At 42.6% G+C, this 13,789-nt stretch overlaps 1 protein-coding gene across 6 annotated transcripts in view; it reads left to right on the top strand.

The window, feature by feature from the left end:
• The window catches only part of KCNMB2 (potassium calcium-activated channel subfamily M regulatory beta subunit 2), a 244,696-nt gene extending 231,202 nt beyond the window's left edge, over positions 1-13,494 (top strand). For all 6 annotated transcript variants that reach the window (XM_043492483.1, XM_038416615.2, XM_038416617.2 and 3 more), the window contains exons 4-5: positions 768-963; positions 11,396-13,494. In XM_043492483.1, coding sequence (XP_043348418.1) covers positions 768-963; positions 11,396-11,680 — 481 coding nt within the window. In that variant the 3' untranslated portion in view covers positions 11,681-13,494. The remainder of the gene's footprint in view (positions 1-767; positions 964-11,395) is intronic.
• The last annotated feature ends 295 nt before the right edge of the window (positions 13,495-13,789 follow it).

Here is a 13,789-nt window from a genome sequence, read left to right as displayed (position 1 = left end):
TTCAGTGGAAAATACAGTGGGGAGATTTTTATACATAAGAGAACATGAAACAACGGGTGTTACCATACACACTGTAACCAGAATGATCACTTAAGGTGAGCTATTATGAGCAGGAGAGTGGGGGGGAACCTTTTGTAGTGATAATCAAGGTTTTTGTTCTTGGAGACCACTTCAGTCTCTCTGGTCTCTCAATTACAGACCTGAGAGTGGCTATTCTTCAACAAAAAAACTTCAAAAACAGACTCCAACGAGAGACCGCTGAATTGGAATTAATTTGCAAACTGGATACAATTAACTTAGGCTTGAATAGAGACTGAGAGTGGATGGGTCATTGCACAAAGTAAAACTATTTCCCCATGTTTATCTTCCCTCCCCCATCCCCCACTGTTCCTCAGATGTTCTTGTCAACTGCTGGAAATGGCCCACCTTGATTATCACTACAAAAGGTCCCCGTCCCCCCGCCCCGCTCCGCTCTCCTGCTGGTAATAGCTCACCTTAAGTGATCACTCTGGTTACAGTGTGTATGGTAACACCCATTGTTTCATGTTCTCTGTGTATATAAATCTCCCCACTGTATTTTCCACTGAATGCATTCAATGAAGTGAGCTGTAGCTCACGAAAGCTTATGCTCAAATAAATTTGTTAGTCTCTAAGGTGCCACAAGTACTCCTTTTCTTTATATCCCTGAAGGTAACACCCAGCTCTGTTTACTACTTTGTTTGCCCATTTTTGCTGTGATTTGTCTAACCTGTCTCTTTTCTACCTAGTGTTTGGACAGAAGAGGCTCAGTGCACACTCCTCAATGCATCCATCACAGAATCATTTAACTGCTCATTTAGCTGTGGTCCAGACTGCTGGAAAATCTCTCAGTACCCCTGCCTACAGGTGTATGTTAACTTAACTTCTTCTGGGCAAAAGCTCCTACTTTACCACACTGAAGAGACGATGAAAATTAATTCTGAGGTAGGAACATGGAACAAATTCCATCTCAAATGGATTTCTAGAGGGCTGTTCATTTTGCAGTATCCATTTTCTGTGTTAAAGTAAAGAGGCTTCCAGCCCCTGCCTTATGTCTCCCAGTAGATCTGTATTCCTCCTTCGTAAATGTTCAGCAGTGGCAGCAGAATCAGCTGTGTTAGCTGAACTCTTTTGTTGAAGTGCTGTGGGGTGGATTATGCCTCATTCTGCACAAACATTCCCTCCTGTGAAGGAGTCAGGTACAGCTTCAGTCCTCACACTCCCGATGTACCAGGCCTAGGAAATTCATGCACAGACACGGTGCTAGAAACCCCAAGAGGAGTGATGGGGTAGAGTAGAATCAGTACAGACGATGGGGTGTGTAGAGTCTCTCATGGTAGAGAACAGATTTTAATGATTATAGAGGATTTTTTACTGAGGCTCCTGGATACAGACAAACCCTGTGGTTCTCCCTGGTGCTGTGTTAGCCTGGCAACTTAAGGTATGTCTACACTGCATTTTGAAGTCCATGGTAGCAAACCTCCCGTGCCGGGTTGACAGACCTTTGAAGTTGCAGGTCAGGCTCTGAAGCTTAGGGAGGGAGGTTGGCTTCAGAGGCCACAGTCCAGCCCAAGCTGACTTCAAAGGTCTGTCTACACAGCTATTTTTAGATTCCTAGTGTGAGCCCCACTCGCTGTCAAACCAGGCTGGAAGGCTCGCTCCCGCAGGCTCCAAAATGCAGTATAGACAAAAGGTTAGCGTAACCATGCAGGGTCCCCCCAAATCCTGGCCTGGAGTGAATAGCTATGGAGTTGGTTGCTGACTGCCAGAGGGACTACGTGTTACACCCTGTTAGAAAGGTATAGCACATATCACTGTTGTGTGTCTCTCGTGCAGATGGACCTGCGCAGACAAAGTGTCCCCTGAGAGATGCTGCTGGTCTGCTGTCAGTCCTCCCCTTCTTCTGCCAATGTGGGCAGTGACTTAATGACACAATCTCACCCTGAGTGTCTGTCACATTGATATTCTAGATGAGCTGTGCACAAGTCAATGCACATTTTTCATATGGTTGTACTTTATACTCTAACACCTCTAGCAAAATAAATACAGCGTCTGTGGTAGTGAGAATAGAAGTGGCCTTCTCGATGTGGAGCTAAGTCTAGCCAGCATGGCAACAGAGGTAGGTGAAGGCTCTATATCTGACAGTAGACAGGTCTCCATCGTGGACATTGCAGCCAAATTCTACTCTCTCTCTTACACCGCTGCAGCCCAGTTGAAGTCAGGAGAGTGTTACTCATGGACCAAGAAGTGCAATTTGGTCCCCTGGGTGCCATGAAGATGCTGAAAGTGTATTGAAGGGATATTGTCATGATAAAAACTATATAAAAATAGCAGCCCAGATTCTCAGCTGGTGTAAATCAACATAGCTCCATTTATACCAGCTCAGTTTTACTCACCTGTTTTATTAATACCTGAAATTATTTCAAAATCCTGAGCAAAAAATTGTTCTCTGCACCACTATTAATCCAGAGTAAACTTAATCCAGTGGGACTGAGCCAGATCAAATATCTTCAGGAAACTATAACAAATGTCTCCCAGAGATTACGAGTGTGTTTGTGCTGGTGACTCATTACTATGTGTATCAGGGCTTTTTAATGTTCATGACTGTGGTGAGTGACTATCTGCAGATGGCTGTTTGTATGCTTTTATGTAGCAGGGGATTGAGGTCAGAGCTTCAGGAGCTGCCTTTCATCTTGGCATCCACAATTATTTGCATAAATTATTGCAAGCCCAATTTTGCACCTGCAGTTACTTGAGGATGCAGTTAAAATCATCCCAGGGCCCTCCACTACACCCCAGATGATATGCACCTGGACACAATAACAGAGGCCCAGTTCAAACTGAGCTGCAAATACATCCCATTCAGTTACACCAGGCAGAATTTGACCCATTGTGTTTCTATTTGAGGTAACAGTTCAGCTGACCAAATTACCTTTATGTATTAAGATGAAGTGATATTGAAATTAGTCAAAGCATTTAATGGTTTCACAAGGCCAGTTATTCGGTTGGATAATTAACTCTTGTAGTTGGGATACTAGTTCCTATCAAATCAAATTGTAAAACAAAGGATAATGCCCCAGCCTTTTTTCTGTTGTAAAGTTCAGCAGCTGCCAATTTTCTATCCAGTATTACTTTAGAAATATGGTTCTTAGAGATCAGTTTAACCAGTAAACAGCAGAGACTTGGTTTGCTGGCGATATATGCACAAACTCCAGTGAAATCCATGCTGTATTTTGATTACAGCAACTCAAATACATTTTGGTCCTACAATGCACATAAACAAATCAAAGGATTCTGTATAAATCTCCAAACTCTGCCGTTTGAAGATTTTTGTTTGTCTAAATCTATTCTTAAATTCTCCCAAACACAGCCTCCCCTTAATCTAATATAGCACAGTTAATACTTCTCAAGCCCAAGGTTGTTTTACAGGTTAAATTTTGTTCTCAGGAGGATTCCTAGGGTTTTTTTCTGATTTACTGGTGGTTCTGTGATCAGAATCCAAATCCAATATTAAATGGGACTTGGCCCTCAATATTAATGTCTATTAAATACCAGACTTCTTGAAACTTGATGGAATTAACATAGACTCCAAGTTTCAGCACATTCAAATCAGCACAACAAATCTCTGCTACCAGGTTAGCAGTCCTCTCTTCATCACAGCTCTGTGGCTACATTATTTGGGCCACAACCAGGGCATGCACCCACCCCTGCTGTGCTGACAGCTGTGCAGTCATAGCAGTTACAGTTGAGGTCAGGGTCACACTGACACATCCTGTTAGTATATAACTGTGATTCTTACCTAGCGATCAGTAACCACTTCATTTTCTTCCCTCTTTTGTCATCAGTCTGTGCTGGGAAGCTAAAACATTGGTCCCAGACAACGGTGAAGTACAAAAGCCAGAGTCTGATCCTGTAGTGGCCAGACTGATATATTTAGGAAGGTCTGAGTCATTATAATACTGAGATGCCCTATAGGGAGGGGTGTCTGGGTCACAAGGCACAATGCTAGGCTACAACCACAGGCCACAGTAGATGTGCTGGCCATATCTGCACTGTGGAGGCTATGATGGCATTGCCCTGTAGTGAAGATGCAGCCTACTTTGATGGAAGGGGTTTTTTCATCACTGTGGAAACATCACCTCCCCAGGTAACAGTAAGTAGGCTGATGGAAGCATTCTTCTCTCAACCCAGTTGCATCTATGCTGGGGGTTAGTTTGGCACAGCTACATCACTCAGGGGAGTGATTATATTGACCTACATTTTAAGTGTAGACCTGGCTGTCATCTCATAAGAACATAAAAATTGTCATACTGGGTCAGACCAATGGTCCATCTAGCTCAGTATCCTGTCTTCCAACAATGGCCAATACCCAATGCTTCAGAGGGAATGAACGGAACAGGGCAATTATCAAGTGATCTACCCCTGTCATCAAATCCCAGCATCTGGCAGTCAGAGGCTTTGGGACACCCAGAGCATGGGATTGTGTCCCTGACTAACTTGGCTAATAGCAATTGATGGGCCTATCCTCCATGAATTTATCTCATCCTTTTCTGAACCCATTTATTCTTTTAGCCTTCACAACATCTCCAGCAATGCGTTCCATGGGTTGACTGTGCATTGTGTGAAGAAATACTTCCTTATGTTTGTTATAAATCTGCTACCTATTAATTTCATCGGGTGAGCCCTGGTTCTTGTGTTACATGATGGGGTAAATAACACTTTTTCTCCACACCAGTCATGATTTTATGGACTTCCATCACATCCCCCCTTAGTCGTCCCTTTTCCAACCTGAACAGTCCCACTCTTTTTAATCTCTCCTCACATGGAAGCTGCTCCGTGCCCCTCATCATTTTTGTTGCCCTTCTCTGCACTTTTTCCAATTCTAATATATTGTTTTTGAGATGGGGTGACCAGAACTGCACGCACCGTTCAAGGTATGGGCATACCCATGGCTTTATATGGTGGCATTATGATATTTTCTGTTTTATTATCTATCCCTTTCCTAATGGTTCAGAACATTGTTAGCTTTTTTGATTGCTGCTGCACATTGAGCAGATGTTTGCAGAGAACTATCAATTATCCAAGATCTCTTTCTTGAGTGGTAACAACTAATTCAAAGGCCATAATTTTGTATGTAGAGTTGGGATTATGTTTTCCAATGTGCATAGCTTTGCATTTATCAACACTGAAATTCATCTGCCATTTTGTTGCCCCATCATTCAGTTTTGTAAGATCCCTTTGTAACTCCTCACAATCTACTTTGGACTTAACTATCTTGAGTAGTTTTGTGTCATCTGCTAACTTTGCCACCACACTGTTTACCCCTTTTTCCAGATCACTAATAAATGTATTGAACAGCACTGGTCCCAGTACAGATCTTTGGGGGCCCCCGCTATTTACCTCTCTCCACTGTAAAAACTGACCATTTATTCCGACCCTTTGTTTCCTATCTTTTAACTATTTACTGATCCATGAGAGAACCTCCCCTCTTATTCCATGATAGCTTACTTTGCTTAAGAGACTTTGGTGAGGGACCTTGTCAGAGGCTTTCCTGAAAGTTCAAGTACACTATATGAACCTGATCACCCTTGTCCTGTCAGCCTCTCAAAGAATTCAAATAGATCGATGAGGCATAATGTCCATTTACAAAAGTTGTATCGACTCTCCCCCTAGAGCAGGCATATAAACCACTCCCTTCTCCCATATAGTGCTGGAAGAAACCTGCATTAAGTAATATTAATACTTAGCATAGCATCCCTTGGATTTCAAAGCATCATTATCCCCACGTTACAGCTGGAGAAGCTGTGATTTGCCCAAGGTCACACAGGAAATCAATGCTAGAGCCCAGTTTTCTGATTCCCAGACTGATGCCCTCTCTACTGGAGCACACTACCACCTCAGTGTTGGTCTTGGGTGCTGACTGGCCCAGTGGAGAGCCATTCTCTTATGAAACACCAAGGCTAGAAGACCCTGCTATACGCTCCAGCATTGGCAAACAGCATTAATTTCCATCACTGTGGTTCAAGGCATCCCATAATTTTATCTGGATACTGGTCCCTCAGACTAGGAAAAATACAAGCCAATGTGCTTTCAGGATCCCAAGGTTCCTAAGCCATTTCACCCCATGTGCAATATTTCTCATGTTTCTGATACTAGTTTTGGTTCTGAAATGAAGGGTCATGCCCCTTTCTTGTTATCTCTAATTCTTTATGTACCCTTCCCACCTTGTTTTTCCTCTGTATTTATAACCTCATCTGTAGACACCTAGCAAGCAATAATATATACTGCTGCTGTGAGAGGCAGGCTAGGAATGGCTGATGGGAATTCCCCACTGCTAGACCTGACAAGCTGCCATCCATTCAACAGGTTGGAGAGGGGCCTCATGCACAGGAGAGAGGAAGTGTACATGAGAGTGCTTGATTTTTCTATGCGCTAACAGAGTCCTGGTGGTCAATTTCTTCCCACCTCATCATATTGCTAAGATCCACCTCCACTACTCACCCATAAAAAAAAAACATGCTGCTGCCTCCCTGATTCCAAACATTACTGACAACACTATGAAAAGAGCTGCACTTACATTCCAGAAGGTCAACACAAGTGACCTTCCAAAAGTCAGCCTAAACCTGCATAATCTTTCCAGCTCACTGCACACCCCCACCACACACACACACACACACACACACACACACACACTGCAGTGTCTGCAGCCACGCTCTCCACTTCTCTCCCTAACTCAGACTGAAGAAAATGCACTTTGATTTGAAATAATGATTACTCTAGAAGACTCACTATCTAAAATAGCTGTCTTCCCAAAAGGTTAAGGAAAGGAGTAGATGCAATTTATATTGAGATATATAATGCACTCCTGTCGGTTTCTGATCAGAATCAACAGGAAGTCAATGGGTGTCGATTGCGCTATTTTAATCTCCCCAGAAGTTCACACAAGATTTTTCATTCCTCTCCCTGTGCATATTTTATTTCTAGCCTTTAAAGACTATTACCTAGCCCCTTGTCAATCCTACAACCATAGCACTCTCTTCTCATCTGTCAGCTGCTAACAGCCTCTGGGGAAAGTAAACAGGATCAGCAGTCTCTTCCATTCAAAATACTGAGTCATTCTGTTACGCCTTGGAAGTGTTGCAGTACTTCAAGCAGTTGGAAAGGCCTGATTCTGATCTCTCTCTATACCAGTTTAATTCTTTTTCTCCATTGGGGTTACTCCTGATTTATATCCACAGAACATAAGTGATGTCAGGAACAGACACTATGTATCAGTAATCACTGTTATATCGCACTGTAATCAAAGCCTCCAAGCCCAGAACAAACCATTGTGCCCAGTTAGTTTAGGGCAAACTTTTTGGCCCGAGAGCCACATCTGGGTATGGAAATCATATGGTGGGCCATGAATGCTCACAAAATTGGGCATTGGGATGCAGGAGGAAGTGAGGGCTCTGGCTGGGGGGTACAGGCTCTGGGGTGGGGCCAGAAATTAGGAGTTCAAGGTGCGGGTGGGGGCTCTGGACTGGGGCAGGGAGTTGAGGTGTGGGAGGGGGTCAGGGGTGCAGGCTCTGGGTGGCGCTTACCTCAAGCAGCTCCTCCCAGAAGCAGCAGGATGTCCCCCTCCAGCTCCTACATGGAGGCACAGCTAGGCAGCTCTGCGCACTGCCCCGTCTGCATGCACCCCCCTGCAGATCCAATTGGCCCTGTTTGCTGGCCAATGGGAGCTGTGGGGCAGCATTTGTGGCAGGGGCAGTGTGCGGAGCCCCCTGTCTGTCCCTATGCATAGGAGCCGGAGGGGGGCTGTGCCACTGCTTCCGGGAGCCATGCGGAGCAAGCCCTCAAACCCACTCCCTGGCAGGAGCTTGAGGGCCAGATTAAAACATCTGAAGGGCCGGATGCAGCCCTCGGGCCAAAGTTTACCCACCACTAGTCTAGATGGACCTTCTGTATAACAGAGGCCATAGAACTTCCCAAAAATGATTCCTAGAAATATTTCAAGAAAGAAAAGTCCAAACTGAACCAGCTGCAGAAAAGGGCTGCCAGGATGATCAGAAGAATGACGAGCTAAACTTATGAGAAAATTTTGCCCATGGACAGTTCAGTGGCAGAGCTGGGATTCTAACTCAAAGCTACCATTCCCTTGTCTTACACATCCCTCCCTTCTCCCTTGTAGACCATCCTCTTCCCTTTGGGGGTCATCTGGCTAAGTGCCAAATGTGACCGGTAGAGCAGTACGGGAGCAAAAAGTCTACCCAACGTTGTGAAGTTTCTCCCAGTTCTGCTACAGCCCAAGGTTGCTGTGCTGATCCAAGGCCCCAATGTTCTGAATCAACTGTTATTCAGAAATGATAATGGGATCTAGCAGGTACCCACAAAAAGTTCAGTTACCTTTAAACCTGCTGACGGATGAGTACTGGGAAAGAGACAGTACCAGTGAGCCACCCATGTTGCACTCTCTTTTCCCATTGTCCCACCTCCAGGGGACAGTATTTCCTCAAATCGCTAAGGGCTTTGTGGGAATTAACGATGAGTCAAAGAAGCAAAGCTCTCTTCTTTGATCCATGCTGCATATCTCTCTTCCACTGTTCGTCTGAGACATAAATTGAGGTCCTGACCAGACCATATGATCATTAAAGTTCCCATACCAAATTTTAGAAGAGCAGCATCATTAACCATAGTGTCCAGGCTGAATTCCACATCCAGTAATGACATTCCAACTGCCTATACAGCCTGCAAGTTCCACTGGACAGGACAGTGCTCTTCCCTTCCTGTCCTAAATGATGGGCTGCAGAGACACCAATTTTCCATTAGTGTAACTCCACTAGCATAAATGGAATTACTCCTTATGGTGGTGTAAATGAGACTCTGTATTTCCATTGCCTATTTCACAGAGACAATGTGAGGTTTGGTTACTTAATAGGTCTCATTATACCGCTCTCCCTTACACTGATGCAAATCAAGAGTAACACACATTTAAAAGTGGTGGCGGTGAAATCAGAATTTTGCCCCTGGTTCAGTTCTCCAGTTTGGAGAGACATTCAGAAATCTGGATGCTTATCTGAATTCTCCAAACCTTTGAATCTTAAAAGTTGGACAGCAAATCCAAAACGTTAGTATGTCTACTGTCCCTGGTATCAAAAGACTTAATAGAGTTGGAGGCCTGGGTGTTGTAATTCATCTGCATACTAATATTCTGGGATTCCTAGAATATATAAGCACCTAGGCATTTCTAAAGCAAAAGGCAAACAAAGCTAAGCCCCCACCCCTCTCTCATTCCCTTCTATAACCAGAATCCAGTCCAGCAAATTCAATTCACAGTTATTCCCAGGCTGAGCATTTATACACTGTCTATAACCAACACTGGATGGAAACTAAGAGCTAGATTATGACCTGTGTTGTCTGGCTATGTAGGGCCTCTGAGCTGCTTCCCTTGACCTTGGGTCCAGGAGTCTGTAGTCAAGTGGGCACTATTGCCCAGATCCTCCCAATGGGAGATAGGCCCAGATCCTCACAGATGTTTAGGAGCCTATGTGCCTGCTATTTCTTGCCCCAAGCAAGTGGATGGGGAGTGGCTGAAGAAGGGCAGAGAATAGAAAGAGCCTTGTTTAATCTCATTCTCTCTCCTGCACAGCTCAGAAGTAGTAAGCAGTTACCTGTGGACAAAGGCCATAGCAGTGAAGGAATTGTGGGTCTCTGGGGCGTTATTACAGCCTAGAGATTTTCTAGGTGTGTTGGGGCAGCTACATACCAACCCTCCCACAGGGCAAATTGGAAAAGAACAATTGAGTCCTAACTAACTACACAGAATTGGCCCATGAAAAGAGGGACTTATAACATTAAAAAGGCTAGATATGTACCATATGGCTTGGCTCCATTTGCAGTTAGGGGGAGGACAGGCTAACACAATACTGGAAGGCTGTAAACACCAAGCATGCAAAGGAATTACTGAGAGCGATATATTGCCAATCTCAAATATTCAAAAATCATGAGTCAGGCCCCTAAAAATATCAGACCGATTTAAAAATCATGAGATTTTAAATAATAAATTTGGGGTTCTCTTTATTTTCCATCTGCTTTTTAAGCCTTTAGGCTGTACTTGGGTCATACCATCAGGCTTTTCTCCACAACCATGAGAGCCGGAAACTTACTTTTTAAAAAAATGAAGGCTTAGATGCTCACCTAATCACAGGAATCCAGCACAGGGGGCTTTAAGAACAAAACCTGAATATCGAGACTCGCAATAAAATCACAAGAGCTGCAAACACTGGGGTTACAATTGCCAGTTGAAGCAATGGGATATAAAGGAAAATGCAGGCTGACCCAGATGAAACATTTCCTTACAGTACAACCTATCAGGCTGTGATCTGTGAGATTCTACTGGGAAATTGGAGAAACCTCGTGGTGGGCAAAGCACTGGAGAATATGCTGGAGGGAACAAACCTTCTCTAGCAGGAAGATGGATGAGAAGCGACCTCTCTGGTCTTTTCCATCTCTAGTTTCTATTGCTCTATGAAATATTCATAAAAGAAGTGCTGACGTGCTGTACCCTTAATGCCGCAATCTGCTAATGCCATCCAGCATCTCTACTGCACTGGAAATCAGATTCTCAGCTAATAAACTCGCCGATGAATCAATCAAATCCTGTTACAAGGTTAATCTATGGGTTGTTATTAGGGCAGCAGGACGTTATGAAAAGTCATGGCATAGTCATAAAAGAGAGCCGGGAAAGTTTATGAAAGTTTATATATTTCAAAAAATCAAAAGTCACAGGTCACGTCATTTTAATCAAAATGTCTTTTTCCTTTGTAAATCTCACTTGATAAAATTTAATTAATAACCAAAGCCCACTGACAGCTGTTCTCCCAATGCAGGCAGATTCAGCCATGCAGCAGTGCTGAGAGGGGTGTGAGAGAACTACCCACAGACCAAATCAATCATGGAACCCAGGATCACCCTATGGCCATGTGACGAACCACTGCCCCTAATTACAGGACACATTCTGCATGGATGTGCAAAAAGGAAATGTATAAGGAGTTTCTGCCTGTTCCCAGTTTGTGGTCATGTACAGGGTTTGGCCACTACCTCCCTGGGGAATGAAATACCTGCTTGCTCCATTCTGGTGCTTCCCTTTCCCCGGGGCTAAGTGTCTGTAAGAGGGTAGGGTGAGGATTACTCCATTAATATTTGTACAGAACTTTGAGTTCCTCAAATGGAAACCGCTATAAAAGAGCACATAATTGTGTCCACGACTATGACTATTTTACTATTCGTTTAATTGTACTGTAGTCTTATGAAATCTCTGCTGGAGATTTTCCTGTTTCTCATGTGAAATAGTATTTGGTTAGAGACATTTCTTTTCCTTTTAATGTCTTCCCAGTGTTCCTACATCCCCAAGTGTGGCAAGAACTACGAAGAGGCCCTGTCACTTGTGAGTGTTGTAATGGAAAATTTCAGGAAGTACCAGCGCTTCTTGTGCTTTTACGACCCAGAAGGCAATCAGAAGAATGTGATATTAACCAAACTTTACAGTTCCAACGTGCTGTTCCACTCGCTTTTCTGGCCAACATGCATGATGGTTGGTGGGGTTGCCATCGTTGCCATGGTAAAGCTGACTCAGTACCTCTCCCTCCTCTGTGAGAGAATCCAAAGGATCAACAGATAAAAGCAAAAACTTCTCTGAGATGTATTTCAGCTAAAATACTGTTTTTTCATTCTTCACCAAAGAACCTTAAGTTTGTAACGTGCAAGTCTGTTATAAGTTCCTTACTATATTCTTATAAGTAGAGCAATAATGCAAAAGCTGTTCTATATGCAAACATGATGTTATTATTATGCAGACAACAGGAAAGAAATACTGTTTGTGTTGGATGTCCATCTGATCTCATTTTATGCTGGAACTAATACTTCTTTCGTTTCTACAGCCAAAATAGGGCTCGGGTGTGACCATTTGCCAAGCTTTGTCAATGAACACATCAACATTTCAGTGTAACATTCTGGGGGAAATTCACCCCGTGCAGAGGTCTAGCAAAAGGCCATTTATGTCCCATTTAATCCTCGGGGCATGCATTGAATGGCTCTGGAGGGAATGAGGGGAAGAAAAATATAAAACCTATGTCTCTTTATGGTAAGAGGGAATAGACACTATTGACAGCTTAAGTGGGACTTGCATGTTGCTTGTGCTGGCTCTCCCTGCAAAGGGGAAAATTTCACCCTCTGGTGTTTTAGGTCTTTTGTAAAACACCTTGGAGATGGATATTTGCAATATGTTTTCCTCACATCACATCATCTACAGAAGCTACAGCCAAAAACAAAGAAAATTCAACCAATTTCAGTTTCTACTCCAAGCTGAGCGCTGAGCCCTATTGCTGGACATGGGACCAGACACCTTATGTAAAGGTTTATTATGCATTTGTCTTGTATTTGCTACCATATCACTGTAAAGAAAAAGAAAAACACAATCAGCTATTTTTTCATTTTTTACTTCCAACTATTTTAACTTTTTTTACTTGATTATATAGATATATACAAAGAAAAGGCTATATAATATCAAATTGTGTATTGTAACTTGATTATGTTATTTTTTTTTCCATTTGACTAACTGGAAAGTGAGCAGTATAACTCCTGTATTTATTACATTCAAAGCCTGGAAAAGACCATAACATCAATGAGCAGCAACGTGGGATCTTATCCAATATTCACACTGACATTTCAATCAGATGGAGGTCTCTCTTACTGTGACAATTGTATTGAAAAAAATCTCCTCCACTTCGTTAGATCTATTAATTGAATTGTTATACAATAATCATAATATTTCTGGAAATTATGATCGTTATGCTGTGCTGGCTGAAGTGACTTTTGTTCCAAAATGTCCAGGTATAATATGAGGTATTGGAAAATTTGAGATGCAAACTAATATGTAGTCCTAGCTGTCATGTATGTTTCATGGGGGCTTTACTGATATAATTCCATGTACACTATGTGCACATCTTTGGCATAATTTATTTTTATTTCCCTAGTCACAACTTTTCATGTTGTTATACTCTACAGACAATCTCAATGTTTTTTACCTTGCACCTAAACTGAAGGACAAATTTGAGGCAGTATCTCTGATTACCCCATGAACTTACTATAGAATATTTATAGGAAATTATTTACAGGTACATTCAAAAGAAGGAGATTCCACTTTTTTTTCTTTTTTTGCCAAAAAGATAGCAGAAGGAGAAAATCCAGAGTCTTCTATCTAGCTCATCCATATATAAGTACCTTCTTCCATGATGTAGTATTGAAAACTTTAAGGTGTTACAAGATTTTACAAATTGTACAAGTGTAGTCGGCGCTGTAAAAATAAGTTCACAGCAGTGGATTTAACCTGCAATCTTGTAATCCATGGTATGATTTTTCTTAGGCAAATAAATTCCTGGGGGTGGGGGGTGTAATCAGGGTTCCAAAAATATGTAATGAAAATATTAAATTAAATCTTCAGGATTTCAATACCTTTTCCATTCAGAACTGGTTTGTTTCAACAACTTTTTTTTAAGATTCTTTTGCCATAAAACCAGGATTGCAAACCATCTGGAAACATGAGAGGGAGTTCATAAAAGTTTCTTTGTGAAAGCTATCTATTTATCTATTGTAGGATTTTGTACAGCCCTTCACCATGGTATCTGAGCAACTTTCACGTTATTTAGATTGACAGTGGAGAAGCCCCTAGTGGGCTTCAAGGAGTTGCCATTTAAATTCAAAAGAACTCATGACTTTATTTTGTACAAGG

Source organism: Dermochelys coriacea, chromosome 9 (assembly GCF_009764565.3).
Source record: "Dermochelys coriacea isolate rDerCor1 chromosome 9, rDerCor1.pri.v4, whole genome shotgun sequence".
NCBI classification, from domain to species: Eukaryota; Metazoa; Chordata; order Testudines; family Dermochelyidae; genus Dermochelys; species Dermochelys coriacea.
The sequence above is the reverse complement of the archived record's forward strand: the minus strand, read 5'-3'. Positions and strand labels throughout refer to the sequence as shown.